Genomic DNA, 16,994 nt, shown 5'->3' on the forward strand with positions numbered 1-16,994 from the left:
GTTTTTAAATTGGTAGGAGGGTGCTCACGATATTTTGGTCCATATTTGATTAACAGAATGTTGTGTCTGTCAAAAGTGGAGAAGCCACATGTTATTATATGACAAACATGTTGGCAGTATGATGAGGCTTGGCAGCCAGAAGCAGTGGAATGTACATCACGAGCTCCAAAGTCCACGTTCTGCAACACGTCCCAACACGAGGTAAACGTCTAAGACCGGCATCACTTCCTCCCACATCAAGCTGACATGCAGGGAAAAAAATATTTGTGTTAAACCAAACGAAGTAACGCGCGTTCACACATAGAAACACACCTACTATCCACCTACCTACCTAGAAACACACCTACCCAACTAGAAACATACCTACCCACATACCTAACTAGAAACACACCTTCTATCCACCTACCTACCTAGAAACACGCCCACCCACCTACCTAACTAGAAACACACCTACTATCCACCTACCTACCTAGAAACACACCTACCCACATACCTGACTAGAAACACGCCTACTATCCACCTGCCTACCTAGAAACACATTCACTATCCACCTACCTAACTAGAAACATACCTACCCACATACCTAACTAGAAACACACCTACTATCCACCTGCCTACCTAGAAACACACCTACCCAACTAGAAACATACCTACCCACATACCTAACTAGAAACACACCTACTATCCACCTACCTACCTAGAAACACATTCACTATCCACCTACCAACCTAGAAACACATTCACTATCAACCTACCTACCTAGAAACACATTCACTATCCACCTACCTACCTACCTAGAAGCACATTTACTGTCCACCCACCTACCTAGAAACACATTCACTATCCACCTACCTACCTAGATACACATTTACTATCCACCTACCTAGAAACACATTCACTACCTACCTACCTACCTACCTACCTACCTACCTACCTACCTACCTACCTTGAAACACCTTTTACCAACCTACCTACCCAGAACCACATTCACTACCAACCTACCTACATAGAAACCCACCCACTCCCAACAGAGACCAACGACCACCCGACCAACGTATCTAGCAACACACCCAAATATCCAAGCATTTTGTTTTGCGTGTATCCCACCTTGGGAAGTTCACCAATTGAGGGCCGCTGGTGTCGTCTAGTGGTTAAAGTGTTCGTTCCTCAAACCGAAGAACCGGGTTCGACTCCCCACATGGAACCTCTGGGTTCTTCTGTGAAGCCCATTTCTGTCGTCCCTCCCACCTTGGTTGTGATGACATAATACTCAGTGTGGCGTAAAACTATACTCACTCACAATCTGGTGTCCAAATGGATTGCCCCAAAATTAAAGCTCTCCCGTCGGTCCGTGAGTGCCGCCCCCTCTCCCCCTATATACGCCTTCTGTGTATCCCCATTTGTACTCGCACCCATAATGCCGTTAGCGGACACATCAGGGATGCTTTGCCGAGAAGAAAGACCTCTATTCCGCCATATTTATTTCATTTTCCAGTTAAGCTGCTTCATCGACGCTGATCAAAAGGCTATTTTGTTTTATGTAGTGCTTTACGGCCTGGTGTGGTGAAGTGTGTTGATACAAACACACGGTTGGGTTTATCAGTCCCATCACACCCAGGAAATCTACATAGAGAAACGAAATTGACTTAGAGGGCCCATTTCACATTTTCAACGCGCACGCGGGTAATGGCGGTAATTCGTTTGGCACGTGATCTGCTTGTCGTGGCTGCGCATGTGGCGGCACCATTCCGGGGTGCGTTTGAAGGACATGTGTTGTGAATGCTGATGGGGGATAATTAAGGAAATATGAGCAATTCCACACTGAGACAGATGTATCCGTGGGCCCGAGGCGTAGGCTTGACTCAGGGTCACCATATCCCGATGTGGAAGCTAGAATATCCAATCAGGGGTGGGGCAGGGGCTAGTCGCTGATCCTATTCCAGCTGAATTGCTTCTCTCGTGCATCAAGGTCGAGACAGCCGAGAAGAGACTGACATTGGCAGTGCATAATGCAGACACATGTCCTCATACCACAGTTACACAATCCACCAAGTTTTGCCATGATCCGGAAGGAAAAAAGGAGAATATAGTGCCGTTTATGGTTGGGCTGTTCAGTCTGTGACGCTTTTTTGGAGGTCCTTCAAGGCTGGCTTCAATGAACGATTAGACATTGCATTTTTTTTTTTCAAATTCCCCAATCTGAACATGTTATTCACTCCAGGTTCCTATGATTTGATCCCAATTTCAAGGCCGATGTGTGTTTCGGGTCGACACTTCCGGTGACCATTGTAAGTATTGAGAAAGTTTGAAGGCCGTTTATCCAGATTGGTCCCACTTTACAACAGACAAAAGGAAACTGACAATTCTTATACAGTATATAGTGTATAAGGGACATGGGTGGCCTAGTCGTCTAAGGCGTCACAATTCGCTGTGCAGAGTTCCGTCCCTTGGGCACCCCAGAAACCTATGATTTTGGGTTCGATGTTTCTCAGTCTGTCAGAACCATACCCGTTGCCCGAATTGAGGAAGGGTAGCAAAAACAAGCTTTCTACATACAGTAAACTACGGTTATAACGAACTCAAAGGGATCACTAATTTTAGTTCGTTATAACCGTAGTTCGTTATAAGCATATGCACAGCATATATACAGCAAGTGGACTGGACCAAAAAACAGTTCGTTATATCCGTCAGTTCGTTATAAACGTAGTTTACTGTAATAGACTAAGGGCACAGAGATCTAAAATCGTTCAAGTTCAGTGATACGTCACATTAATAGCGTGTATGACAACCCCATGCTACAAGACAAGCAATTACTCCCCGGCGCACATCGTCTGGTCACTGTCTGTCGACTAACCAGATGCCATAAACCATTCGTCACTGTCAGGAATCGATTCCGGAGATTCAAAGTACGCAAGTGCCGGTCTTCATTGGGCGTAGTTACCCTGGGTTTGCCTGTTCTTGGCCTGTCTGCCCGGTCTGTCTGTAACGTTGCATCAGGTTAGTTACAGCAACACGGAAGCAACCAAAGGTTCTTGCAATGTGGGCATGGGTGGCTTCCATCTGTATCATACCCAGGGCCCGCTAGCGTTGTTAGGGTGTCAATGGTGTCATTTCGGTGGCGGGTTTTTGACCCTTATTGCACGTGTACTTTCCCCTGCCCAAGCGGCACGTGTTTTCCACTTTTTCGCATTTTCTACACACAAAAAAACCCGTGCTATGGACGTGTACCACATTCTGCATAGGGAATCGTTGTGTTTGAATGATGTATTTTGTATTGATTTAATCTTAACTTTTTTTTTAATTTTCGCAATTTCATTTTTAAAGTGGTAAAGTTTCTTTTGGTTATCAATTTATTTTCTGGCATATTAGTAACAAATAAAATACATCAAATAATAATACACGCATTTATATAGCGCAACGATTCATTTATAAATATGCCCTGTGCACTTTAGCAACTGTAAGATTGTTAAAACAGAAATGTCTCACGCTGAGATTTGAAAGTGGAAATCAAATCGTTCCACAAAGACCCTGCAGCGTATGAAAATGCTTTGATGCCGTAAGTACTTGGCTTAACACGGGGAACTGTGAAGAGATGCTGTTGAGATGGGAGAGTTCGTCGAGGAGAGTAAATCGGTAAGGGTAACTGAGGTGGGCAGGTGCAAGGCTGTAATAACACTTGTAGGCATTGATGAGGATGTTAAAGTTGACTCGTGCAGCAACTGGGATTCAGTGGAGCTCCATGAATCAGATGTTGTCGATAGATATCTATATCGCTAGCAGCTTCAAAGTTCTACATTAATGGTACCAGGAATTTAGTGTTTAGTTAATTAATTCATGTGTGAGGAAGTGTTGATGACGAGGGGTGATCATGTCATCCGTATCAGGTGGAAGGGATGAAGGCGGGGCGTGGTGATGTCATCTGCATCAGTCGGAAGTGATGGCGGGGCGTGGTCATGTCATCTGTATCAGGTGGAAGGGATGATGACGGGGCGTGGTCATGTCGTCTGTATCAGGTGGAAGTGATGAAGACGGGGCGTGCTCATGTCACCTGTATCAGGTGGAAGTGATGATGACGAGGCGTGGTCATGTCACCTGTATCAGGTGGACGTGATGACGGGGCGTAGTCATGTCACCTGTATCAGGTGGAAGGGATGATGACGGGGCGTGGTCATGTCGTCTGTATCAGGTGGAAGTGATGATGACGGGGCGTGTTAATGTCATCTGTATCAGGTGGAAGTGATAGCGGGGCGTGGTCATGTCACCTGTAACAGGTGGAAGTGATGAGGGGGCGTAGTCATGTCACCTGTATCAGGTGGAAGTGATGGCGGGGCGTGGTCATGTCACCTGTATCAGGTGGAAGTGATGGCGTGGCGTGGGCATGTCATCCGTATCAGGTGGAAGTGATGATGACGGGGCGGGTTCATGTCATCTGTATCAGGTGGAAGTGATGACGAGGCGTAGTCATGTCACCTGTATCAGGTGGAAGTGATGATGACGAGGCGAGGTCATGTCACCTGTATCAGGTGGCAGGGATGATGACGGGGCGTGGTCATGTAACCTGTATCAGATGGACGTGATAATGACGGGGCGTGATCATGTCATCTGTATCAGGTGGAAGTGATGACGGGGCGTGGTCATGTAACCTGTATCAGGTAGAAGTGATGATGACGGGGCGTGATCATGTCATCTGTATCAGGTGGAAGTGATGACGGGGCGTGGTCATGTCATATGTATCAGGTGGAAGTGATGACGGGGCGTGGCAATGTCATCTGTATCAGGTGGAAGTGATGATGACGGGGCGTGTTCATGTCATCTGTATCAGGTGGAAGTGATGACGGGGCGTGGTCATCTCACCTGTAACAGGTGGAAGTGATGACGGGGTGTAGTCATGTCACCTGTATCAGGTAGAAGGGATGATGACGGGGCGTGGTCATGTCGTCTGTATCAGGTGGAAGTGATGATGGCGGGGCATGTTCATGTCATCTGTATCAGGTGGAAGTGATGACGGGGCGTGGTCATGTCACCTGTATCAGGTAGAAGTGATTGCGGGGCGTAGTCATGTCACCTGTATCAGGTGGAAGTGATGATGACGAGGCGTTGTCATGTCACCTGTATCAGGTGGAAGTGATGGCGGGGCGTGGGCATGTCATCCGTATCAGGTGGAAGGGATGATGACGGGGCGTGGTCATGTAACCTGTATCAGGTGGACGTGATAATGACGGGGCGTGATCATGTCATCTGTATCAGGTGGAAGTGATGACGGGGCGTGGTCATGTAACCTGTATCAGATGGAAGTGATGACGGGGCGTGGCCATGTCATCTGTATCAGGTGGAAGTGATGAGGGGGCGTGGTCATGTCACCTGTATCAGGTCGAAGTGATGGCGGGGCGTGATCATGTCATCTGTATCAGGTGGAAGTGATGATGACGGGGCGTTGTCATGTCACCTGTATCAGGTGGAAGTGATGAAGACGGGGCGTGCTCATGTCACCTGTATCAGGTGGAAGTGATGATGACGGGGCGTGGTCATGTCATCTGTATCAGGTGGAAGTGATGACGAGGCGTGGTCATGTCACCTGTATCAGGTGGAAGTGATGACGGGGCGTAGTCATGTCACCTGTATCAGGTGGAAGGGATGATGACGGGGCGTGGTCATGTCGTCTGTATCAGGTGGAAGTGATGATGACGGGGCGTGTTAATGTCATCTGTATCAGGTGGAAGTGATAGCGGGGCGTGGTCATGTCACCTGTAACAGGTGGAAGTGATGACGGGGCGTGGTCATGTCACCTGTATCAGGTGGAAGTGATGGCGGGGCGTGGTCATGTCACCTGTATCAGGTGGAAGTGATGGCGTGGCGTGGGCATGTCATCCGTATCAGGTGGAAGTGATGATGACGGGGCGGGTTCATGTCATCTGTATCAGGTGGAAGTGATGACGAGGCGTAGTCATGTCACCTGTATCAGGTGGAAGTGATGATGACGAGGCGAGGTCATGTCACCTGTATCAGGTGGCAGGGATGATGACGGGGCGTGGTCATGTAACCTGTATCAGGTGGACGTGATAATGACGGGGCGTGATCATGTCATCTATATCAGGTGGAAGTGATGACGGGGCGTGGTCATGTAACCTGTATCAGATAGAAGTGATGATGACGGGGCGTGATCATGTCATCTGTATCAGGTGGAAGTGATGACGGGGCGTGGTCATGTCATATGTATCAGGTGGAAGTGATGACGGGGCGTGGGCATGTCATCTGTATCAGGTGGAAGTGATGATGACGGGGCGTGTTCATGTCATCTGTATCAGGTGGAAGTGATGACGGGGCGTGGTCATCTCACCTGTAACAGGTGGAAGTGATGACGGGGTGTAGTCATGTCACCTGTATCAGGTAGAAGGGATGATGACGGGGCGTGGTCATGTCGTCTGTATCAGGTGGAAGTGATGATGACGGGGCGTGGTCAGTTCTTCTGTATCAGGTGGAAGTGATGATGACGGGGCGTGGTCAGTTCTTCTGTATCAGGTGGAAGTGATTGCGGGGCGTAGTCATGTCACCTGTATCAGGTGGAAGTGATGATGACGGGGCGTTGTCATGTCACCTGTATCAGGTGGAAGTGATGGCGGGGCGTGGGCATGTCATCCGTATCAGGTGGAAGGGATGATGACGGGGCGTGGTCATGTAACCTGTATCAGGTGGACGTGATAATGACGGGGCGTGATCATGTCATCTGTATCAGGTGGAAGTGATGACGGGGCGTGGTCATGTAACCTGTATCAGATGGAAGTGATGACGGGGCGTTGTCATGTCACCTGTATCAGGTGGAAGTGATGGCGGGGCGTGGGCATGTCATCCGTATCAGGTGGAAGGGATGATGACGGGGCGTGGTCATGTAACCTGTATCAGGTGGAAGTGATGATGACGAGGCGTGATCATGTCACCTGTATCAGGTGGAAGTGATGACGGGGCGTGGTCATGTCACCTGTATCAGGTGGATGTGATGATGACGGGGCGTGATCATGTCACCTGTATCAGGTGGAAGTGATGACGGGGCGTGGTCATGTCACCTGTATCAGGTGAAAGTGGTGGCGGGGCGTGGTCATGTCATCTGTATCAGGTGGAAGTGATTCCTGGGCGTGGGCATGTCATCTGTATCAGGTGGAAGTGATGGCGGGGCGTGGTCATGTCACCTGTATCAGGTGGAAGTGATGACGGGGCGTGGTCAGTTCTTCTGTATCAGGTGGAAGTGATGATGACGGGGCGTGGTCAGTTCTTCTGTATCAGGTGGAAGTGATGATGACGGGGCGTGGTCAGTTCTTCTGTATCAGGTGGAAGTGATGATGACGGGGCGTGGTCAGTTCTTCTGTATCAGGTGGAAGTGATGATGACGGGGCGTGGTCATTTCATCTGTATCAGGTGGAAGTGATGGCGTGGCGTGGTCATGTCATCTGTATCAGGTGGAAGTGATGATGGCAACCCGTGATCATGTCTGAGTGAAGTTAGTATGTCGCAAGTGTTATTTTGGAGGGACGATAGTAATCGCATCTGTTGTTTTGGAGGGAAGACAGTTTACCACATGTGTTGTTTTGGAGGGAAGATAGTATATCGAATGTGTTGTGTTGGAGGGAAGATGGTATGTCGCATGTGTTGTGTTGGAGGGAAGATGGTATATCGCATGTGTTGTGTTGGAGGGAAGATGGTATATCGCATGTGTTGAAGGGAAGATAGTATATCGCATGTGTTGTGTTGGAGGGAAGATGGTATGTCGCATGTGTGGTTTTGGAGGGAAGATGGTATATCGCATATGTTGTGTTGGAGGGAAGATGGTATATCGCATGTGTTGGAGGGAAGATAGTATATCGCATGTGTTGTGTTGGAGGGAAGATAGTATATCGCATATGTTGTGTTGGAGGGAAGATAGTATATCGCATATGTTGTGTTGGAGGGAGGATAGAATATTGCATGTGTTATGTTGGAGGGAAGATAGCATATCGTATGTGTTGTGTTGGAGAGAAGATAGTTTATTGTGTGTGTTGTGTTGGAGGGAAGATAGTATATCGCATATGTTGTGTTGGAGGGAAGATAGAATATTGCATGTGTTGTGTTGGAGGGAAGATAGTATATACGAGCATGTGTTGTTTTGGAGGGAAGATAGCATATCGCATGTTGTAATCGTGTCTTTCTTTTGCAGATTTATAGTTATGTATACAAGATCGCCTCACCTAAAGTAGATTAAAAAACCCAGCTGATCTGGGAATGCAGCAAATGAATCTTAAATAATCTACACAGGAAACTGGTGATTTGACAATGCACAAGTTACTTCCAGATTGGCTTTCACAGCAAAACCTGTAATTACTCGCCCAAGCGTCTGAGAAACGACTGTTGCAACATTATCTCATCTTAGATTTTAGTTTTTAAACGGTAGTGTAAATGTAACTTGGATTAATGAGACAAATACGCACACTCAGAATTGCTCCATCCAATTGCGAATGATTCTGTGGTCACCGTGCCTTGTTTCGTTCTTCGTGCTGTTAAAGGGGCAACTCCTTTATATACGTGTAACTGCAAGGCACAGCACAAACAAACAACTGTGAAAAAGATATCTCAAAGTCCATCAACGTTCCCCGCAGGGATGAAATATTACCCGTAGCCTATTTCCAGTCCAATAAACTGTACGAGGGATACAACACGGGGAATGTTTGCTGGAAGTCCCAGCGGACCGTGTGTCACTGCCCCTCTTCATCAAACACAGAAAAATGGTTCACGTTATTCAAGGTTTTTTTCCAAACGGTTTTCGATTGGTTCTCGTGTTCAAGGTTAAGGACAAGGTGTGATGAGGGCCATTTGTGGCCCAAGGGGTCCGCATAATATAAGAATTAAGGTAAACGTTTTGAAACAGTTTGAAATGGTTAATAAATTTATCAGATAGGTTCATATGAATGGTAATTAGTCTTAATCATGTCAACACGTGCATGTTTTGGCCGTACAGCAACACCAAATACAGACACAAATGTATCCAAAAGCCTGCTTTTATCGGTTTTCGGGAGGGGTGGGGTTTATTTTAGGAATTCTTTCGACCAGCGGCAATATGTCTATCTTGTACATGACTTCTTCAGTACTGTCTTCAATACTGTCTTCAATACTGTCCCAAATACAAGTCTGAGTGCCTGGTAACATAAGGACATCCGGACCCCATATCGTAACACTCTGACGGGGCTTCACCAAGTGCAAAAACAGTACGTCCAGTATGTATAAGGACATAACTAAATTTGCACTGCGAGTCCCAAAGGAATTGGAAAAGTAAGTCTGTGTGGAGGTTGTTTTATTAATTGATTCACTCCGATTGGCGTTTGGCATAAAAGGGATAGAGCAAGGACTGTCAGTAAACATTATCTGAGTCGTATATCCATGTTAAACTGCGTAATGGTATCGCAGCATTAGCTATAAAAACGGCATAAGTCCGCACTAATACAAGTAGCCACACTTCTGAACGCGGCGTTAAACCTTTTAAATCTTTATATTTAGTAAATGATACGCCACTATTTGCGCCCGCTGCTTAAATGCATGTTGTCCATTTGGGGTGTACATATTCAAAACACTTGACTGCGCACTGTGCCCGTATATAATCATGTACCAGTGCGTGATCAGCGAGGCTAAGAGATCTTCTTCTGTGGCAGTCTAAATGGTAAGCGACGGTGTCACTGATGGTTAATGCTGAACGAGAGTAGCGTTGAAGAGAGGGATCAGCTATAATTGAGGTCGGGACACTTCCCCACACCTTCCATCCGGTTTGACGAGGGAGATGAGCAATTAACCATTCAGTACACGCATAAAGACCCTTGTCCGATTTCTCCATCGTCTCATGCCCAGCTGGGACCGCCATTGTCGTGACGTCATCATTTTGTCCAGAATTCTATAGAAATCCTCGTTGACAGCAACACGTATCGGAGAAGTGGGAAATTGTGGATCTCACGGAACAAACGTCCAGTGATGAACAGCCGCGACAGTGATGAACCGGTTAAGTGTCAGAGAGAAAGAAGTGGTACAAACCACGTACGCTGAAGGGTTAATCATTTAATGATACAACACCAGTTCTGTAGTTCAAACAATTATGTGCTGTGTGAAACAGACAAACACGTACACGCCTTAAATGATATATTGCACACTTTGTAGCGCGTAGTGTGATATATCAACATCACACCGCATGTCGGATTGTCACATGACATGTGCACCAGCCTTCCTTTCTGAGCACCAGCCTCTGGTCATTGGCACATGGTCTCTCGTAATTTGTTTACGTCTCTTGCCATCAGTTGTAAATCTCGACATCAGTATAACGTCTCTCGCCATCAGTGTAAGGCATCTCGCCATCAGTATAAAGTCTCTCGCCATCAGTATAACGTCTCTCGCGACATCAGTATAACGTCTCTCGCAACCAGTATAACGTCTCTCGCCATCAGTGTAAGGCCTCTCGCCATCAGTATAAAGTCTCTCGACATCAGTATAACGTCTCTCGCCATCAGTGTAAGGCCTCTCGCCATCAGTATAAAGTCTCTCGCCATCAGTATAACGTCTCTCGCCATCAGTGCAAGGCCTCTCGCCATCAGTATAACGTCTCTCGCCATCAGTGTAAGGCCTCTCGCCATCAGTATAAAGTCTCTCGCCATCAGTATAACGTCTCTCGCCATCAGTGTAAGGCCTCTCGCCATCAGTATAAAGTCTCTCGCCATCAGTATAACGTCTATCGCGACATCAGTATAACGTCTCTCGCAATCAGTATAACGTCTCTCGCCACCAGTAAAACGTCTCTCGCCATCAGTAAAACGTCTCTCGCCATCAGTATACGGCAGCTCGCTATCAGTATTACGTCTCTCGACATCAGTATAAGGCATCTCGCCATCAGAATCGGGCATCTCGCAATCAGTAAAACGTCTCTCGCCATCAGTATAAGGCAGCTCGCTATGAGTATTACGTCTCTCGCCATCAGTATAAGGTCTCTCGCCATCAGTATCAGGCATCTCGCCATCAGTATAACGTCTCTCGCCATCAGTATTACGTCTCTCGACATCAGTATAAGGCATCTCACCATCAGTATAAGACATCTCGCCATCAGTATAAGGTATCTCGCCATCACTATGACGTCTCTTGCCATCAGTATAACGTCTCTCGCCATCAGTATAAGACATCTCGCCATCAGTATAAGGCATCTCTCCATCAGTTTAAGGTCTCTCGCCATCAGTATAAGGCATCTCGCCATCAGTATAAGGCATCTTGCCATCAGTATAAGGCATCTCGCCATCAGTATAAGGCCTCTCGACATCAGTAAAACGTCTCTCGACATCAGTATAAGGCCTCTCGACATCAGTATAAGGCATCTCGCCATCAGTATAAGGCATCTCGTCATCAGTATAAGACATCTCGCCATCAGTATAAGGCATCTCGCCATCAGTATAAGGCATCTCGCCATCAGTATAACGTCTCTCGCCATCAGTATAAGGCATCTCGCCATCAGTATAAGGCATCTCGTCATCAGTATAAGGCATCTCGCCATCAGTATACGGCATCTCGACATCAGTATGAGGCATCTCACCATCACTATGACGTCTCTTGCCATCAGTATAACGTCTCTCGCCATCAGTAAAACGTCTCTCGCCATCAGTATAACGTCTCTTACCATCAGTATAAGGCATCTCGTCATCAGTATAAGACATCTCGCCATCAGTATAAGGCATCTCGCCATCAGTATAAAGCATCTCGCCATCAGTATAAGGCATCTAGCCATCAGTATAAGGCCTCTCGCCATCAGTATAAAGCATCTCGCCATGAGTATGAGGCCTCTCGACATCAGTATAAGGCATCTCGCCATCAGTATAAGGCATCTCGCCATCAGTATAAGGTCTCTCGCAATCAGTATAAAGCATCACGCCATCAGTATTAGATCTCTCGCATCAGTATAAGGCATCTCGCCATCAGTATAAAGCATCTCGCCATCAGTATAAGGCCCCTCGCCATCAGTATAAGGCATCTCGTCATCGGTAAAACGTCTCTCGACATCAGTATAAGGCATCTCGACATCACTATGACGTCTCTTGCCATCAGTATAACGTCTCTCGCCATCAGTAAAACGTCTCTCGCCATCAGTATAAGGCCCTTCGCCATCAGTATAAAGCATCTCGCCATCAGTATAACGTCTCTCGCCATCAGTATAACGTCTCTTGCCATCAGTATAAGGCCTCTCGCCATCAGTATAAGGCATCTCGCCTTCAGTATAAGGCATCTCGCCATCAGTATAACGTCTCTCGCCATCAGTATAACGTCTCTTGCCATCATTATAACGTCTCTCGCCATCAGTATAAGGCATCTCGCCATCAGTATAAGGCATCTCGACATCAGTATAACGTCTCTCGCCATCAGTATAAGGCATCTCGCCATCAGTATAACGTCTCTTGCCATCAGTATAAGGCATCTCGCCATCAGTATAACGTCTCTCGCCATCAGTATAAGGCCTCTCGCCATCAGTATAAGGCATCTCGCCATCAGTATAAGGCCTCTTGACATCAGTATAAAGCATCACGCCATCAGTATTAGATCTCTCGCATCAGTATAAGGCATCTCGCCATCAGTATAAAGCATCTCGCCATCAGTATAAGGCCCCTCGCCATCAGTATAAGGCATCTCGTCATCGGTAAAACGTCTCTCGACATCAGTATAAGGCAGCTCGCTATCAGATTTACGTCTCTCGCCATCAGTATAAAGCATCTCGCCATCAGTATAACGTCTCTCGACATCAGTATAAAGCATCTCGCCATCAGTATAAGGCTTCTCGCCATCAGTATAAGGCATCTCGCCATCAGTATAAGGCCTCTCGCCATCAGTATAACGTCTCTCGACATCAGTATAAGGCATCTCGCCATCAGTATAACGCATCTCGTCATCAGTATAAGGCCTCTCGCCATCAGTATAACGCATCTCGTCATCAGTATAAGGCATCTCGCCATCAGTATAACGCATCTCGTCATCAGTATAAGGCCTCTCGCCATCAGTAGAACGTCTCTTGCCATCAGTATAAAGCATCTCGCCATCAGTATAAGGCATTTCGCCATCAGTATAAAGCATCTCGCCATCAGTATATGATCTCTTGCCATCAGTATTTGATCTCTCCCCATCAGTATATGATCTCTCCCCATCAGTATATGATCTTTCGCCATCAGTATATGATCTCTTGCCATCAGTATTTGATCTCTCCCCATCAGTATATGATCTCTTGCCATCAGTATTTGATCTCTCCCCATCAGTATATGATCTCTCGCAATCAGTACATGATCTCTCGCCGTATTACATCTCTTGCCATCAGTATTAGTTCTCTCGCCATCAGTATATGATCTCTCGCCATCAGTATATGATTTCTCGCCATCAGTATATGATCTCTCACCATCCGTATATGATCTCTTGCCATCAGTATATGATCTCTCACCATCAGTGTACGATCTCGTGACGAGCGAACGCTTTAACCACTAGATTCTCGTGGCGTTTAATAAAAGAGGCCGGGGACGTTTACCGCTTTTATGTAAGAGCTGTTCAAGGTGACGTTACACCCAACTGACAGACATACTCATCGCGATAATAACGAGTGTGTATGTCCTACTCGTTCACACATGAAAGATTGTGCCAGAGTTGTTATGATGTTTAATGCTATTAATTTCAGTTAAGATTACATAGGAAACCTAGTTATCCTACACACATATATTAATTATACCCCACCGCCCCTGTCGCTGTTGTGATGATGATGATAATGATGGTGATGATTATGTTGATAATGATAATGATGATAATGATGATGATGGTGATGATTATGTTGATAATGATAATGATGATAATGATGATGATGGTGATGATTATGTTGATAATGATAATGATGATGATGTGTTTTGGTGGTTGAGCCACTGGTATTGGAATGCTAATGTCGTTGTTGCGATGATGATGTCGGTGTTGCAGGCATTGCGGTGACTGTGGTGTTAGTAAGACGTTGCACGATGCAGTCCATCACGTGTTGGCTACAGCTGTCCACCCCCGGATAAGGGAACCTGACACGACCCGCTGTTTGTGTGTATGTGTTGTCTACCATACATCACCTCGACATTCATATCGACACAGACACATTCATCACGGCCTCTGATTTCAGCAGCAGGAACGCATCACTCAGCAGCCCTACATTCACATTACACATAGAATCTGGAAGTCGCTTTATTGCACTTTTAAAGCGCCGCGCATGCACGTGTGTGCATGCGGGCGGGCGTGTGGGCGTGCGTGCGTGTGTGGCTGCTTGTACTTGCCGGACTGATGGCAATTTTTTTAGTGCTAGCCCTCTGAGATACCAAGCCGCAGTTTAACATAAATACCCCTATCAGACTCAGTAAACTGACTCCGAGCCGACCAGTCCTTGTTTCAGCCCCATGAGGACGAGCGCAATGTCTTGCACAATTACGACACTCTTTTGCACCATACGTGCACAAGATAACACAATGAAGACACTCTTTAGTGAAGCTGGACACTGTCTGGGGCAATATGGACACACACCAGCACGGCATAATTATTCTCAAATACAACACGGGCATCTTTAACGCATCACGAATACACCTTAGTGACGTCCTACAGGTTTCGGACCCGTGAAGATCCGGGGTAGAATAGGTCTTCAGCTACCCATTCTTGCCATAAAAGGCGACTATGCTTGTCGTAAGAGGCGACTAACGGGATCGGGTGGTCAGGCTCGCTGACTTGGTTGATGCATGCCATCGTATCCCAATTGCGTAGATCGATGCTTATGTGGTCAATCACTGGATTGTTTGGTCCAGACTCGATTAAATACAGACCGCCGTCATATAACTGGAATATTGCTGAGTGCGGCGTTAAACAACAAACAAACAAACACAAACTATTGGTTTCGCCAGGATCTGCTGATCGTGTGGTTGAATCCAAGGTTAATAATGGTCCTGTATCTGTCAGTGCGTTGAATTGGGTTCAGAAAAGAGGAATACGTGGACGTCCAGCGTTACTTCGGGCTTTTTCCCCGCGTTATATTGACACGCCGCAAAAAAACTGTAAAACAACATGCAAAGTTGGATCACCGTGTCAGACTTGGTACTAGATGAGAGAGCATGATCGAAGAACAGTAACGCTTGGCATCAGCACAGGAAGACCCGTCCTGTTATACACGCATCTTAACCACAGTCTGTGTGTACTGGTATCAACCAAGTACGAGTGCCACCGGGGATAGTTATCACCGCAACCATGGCAACCTGATATCAGAGAAGCTAGTACATGGGTTGTCTTGGCGACGCCACATGACCTTCTGTTATCTATCACTTGTAGGAAATACAATATCAGATTTGCCTTTGTTGTCAGTCCTCCATTTCTGGAGTGTACCTTACACTGGACAGAACTGACACTGACACTGAACATACCTGACATTGACACTGAACATACCTGTTACTGAACATACCTGGTACGAACATACCTGTTACTGAACTACCTGTTACTGACCATACCTGTTACTGAACATACCTGACACTGACACTGAACATACCTGTTACTGAACTACCTGTTACTGAACATACCTGTTACTGAACTACCTGTTACTGAACATACCTGACACTGACACTGAACATACCTGTTACTGAACTACCTGTTACTGAACATACCTGTTACTGAACATACCTGTTACTGAACATACCTGTTACTGAACTACCTGTTACTGAACATACCTGACACTGAACATACCTGGTACTGAACATACCTGACACTGAACATACCTGTTACAGAACATACCTGGTACTGAACATACCTGACACTGAACATACCTGGTACGGAACATACCTAACACTGAACACACCTGTCACTAATCATACCTGACACTGAACATACTTGACACAGAACATACCTGTTACTGAATACACCTAACACTGAACATACCTGACACTGAACATACCTGTTACAGAACATACCTGGTACTGAACATACCTGGCACTGAACATACCTGTTACAGAACATACCTGTTACTGAACATACCTGGTACGGAACATGTCTGACATAGAACTTACCTGTTACAGAACATACCGGTTACTGAAAATACCTGACACTGAACATACACGTACCTGTTACCAAACATACCTGGTACTGAAGATATCTGGTACGGAACAAACCTGACACTGAACACACCTGTCACTAATCATACCTGACACTGAACATACTTGACACTGAACATACCTGTTACTTAATACACCTAACCCTAACACTGAACATATCTACAACGCTCATTTTCTGAGGCAGCCCGCGGCGCCATGCCAAGGTTTTATCATTGCATTCAATTTATTTTTTCAAAATATCGGGGGGTACGAGTGGCCCCGTCGTATGAGGTACCACAATTAGCACAATTTTCATCCCAGAAGCACATGGTCGTGGGGTTCGAATCCCGTCCTGATAAGGTTTCTATGTTTTTTCGGCATCCATAGCCTTGCTTGTGGGTTTCACTAGAGTAGAAAAAGCAACATCTAAGACCGGAATCAATTCGAGATGTCCTCCGCATCAGGCTGCCACATCGTGTTCAAAGCGGCGTTAAACCCGTCACTCACCCGCCCATTGTATCGGAATCCTAATTCTAACTCAAATATATAATGATATGACACTCTTAACCACCTTAAGAACAGTCACAACAGTGTCTTCTACTTGGCTTGTGTTTTACAAGCAATTAGTCTAGAAACATTCTTGAGGTTTCTTTTCATTTCCAGGAACCAATGGTTTTAACTCAGTCAATACGGAACGAGTCGGTGAAGAGCTCCCCAGATAACACACTGTTTATCTTTCCGGTCTGTTTCAACGAGACAACTGTGTTGGACGTGCTATTTAACTCGTGTTAACCATGCTGAAATCAATCTAAAGCTAGTAAAGGTGGCCGTGAATGCTACGCTCTAATTAAATAATTCCTCATCAATTATACGGTACGAAAT

General features: G+C 46.2%; 1 protein-coding gene across 1 annotated transcript; it reads right to left on the reverse strand.

Moving 5' to 3' along the window:
• Positions 1-11,911: 11,911 nt before the first annotated feature.
• On the reverse strand, positions 11,912-12,520 carry LOC125373225 (zinc finger protein 600-like). Its single transcript, XM_048384221.1, has one exon. The coding sequence runs from the start codon at positions 12,518-12,520 to the stop codon at positions 11,912-11,914; it is 609 nt and encodes a 202-aa protein (XP_048240178.1).
• Between the last annotated feature and the right edge of the window lie 4,474 nt (positions 12,521-16,994).

This window comes from Haliotis rufescens, unplaced genomic scaffold (assembly GCF_023055435.1).
Source record: "Haliotis rufescens isolate VD_foot unplaced genomic scaffold, xgHalRufe1.0.p SCAF_5, whole genome shotgun sequence".
NCBI lineage: Eukaryota > Metazoa > Mollusca > Gastropoda > Lepetellida > Haliotidae > Haliotis > Haliotis rufescens.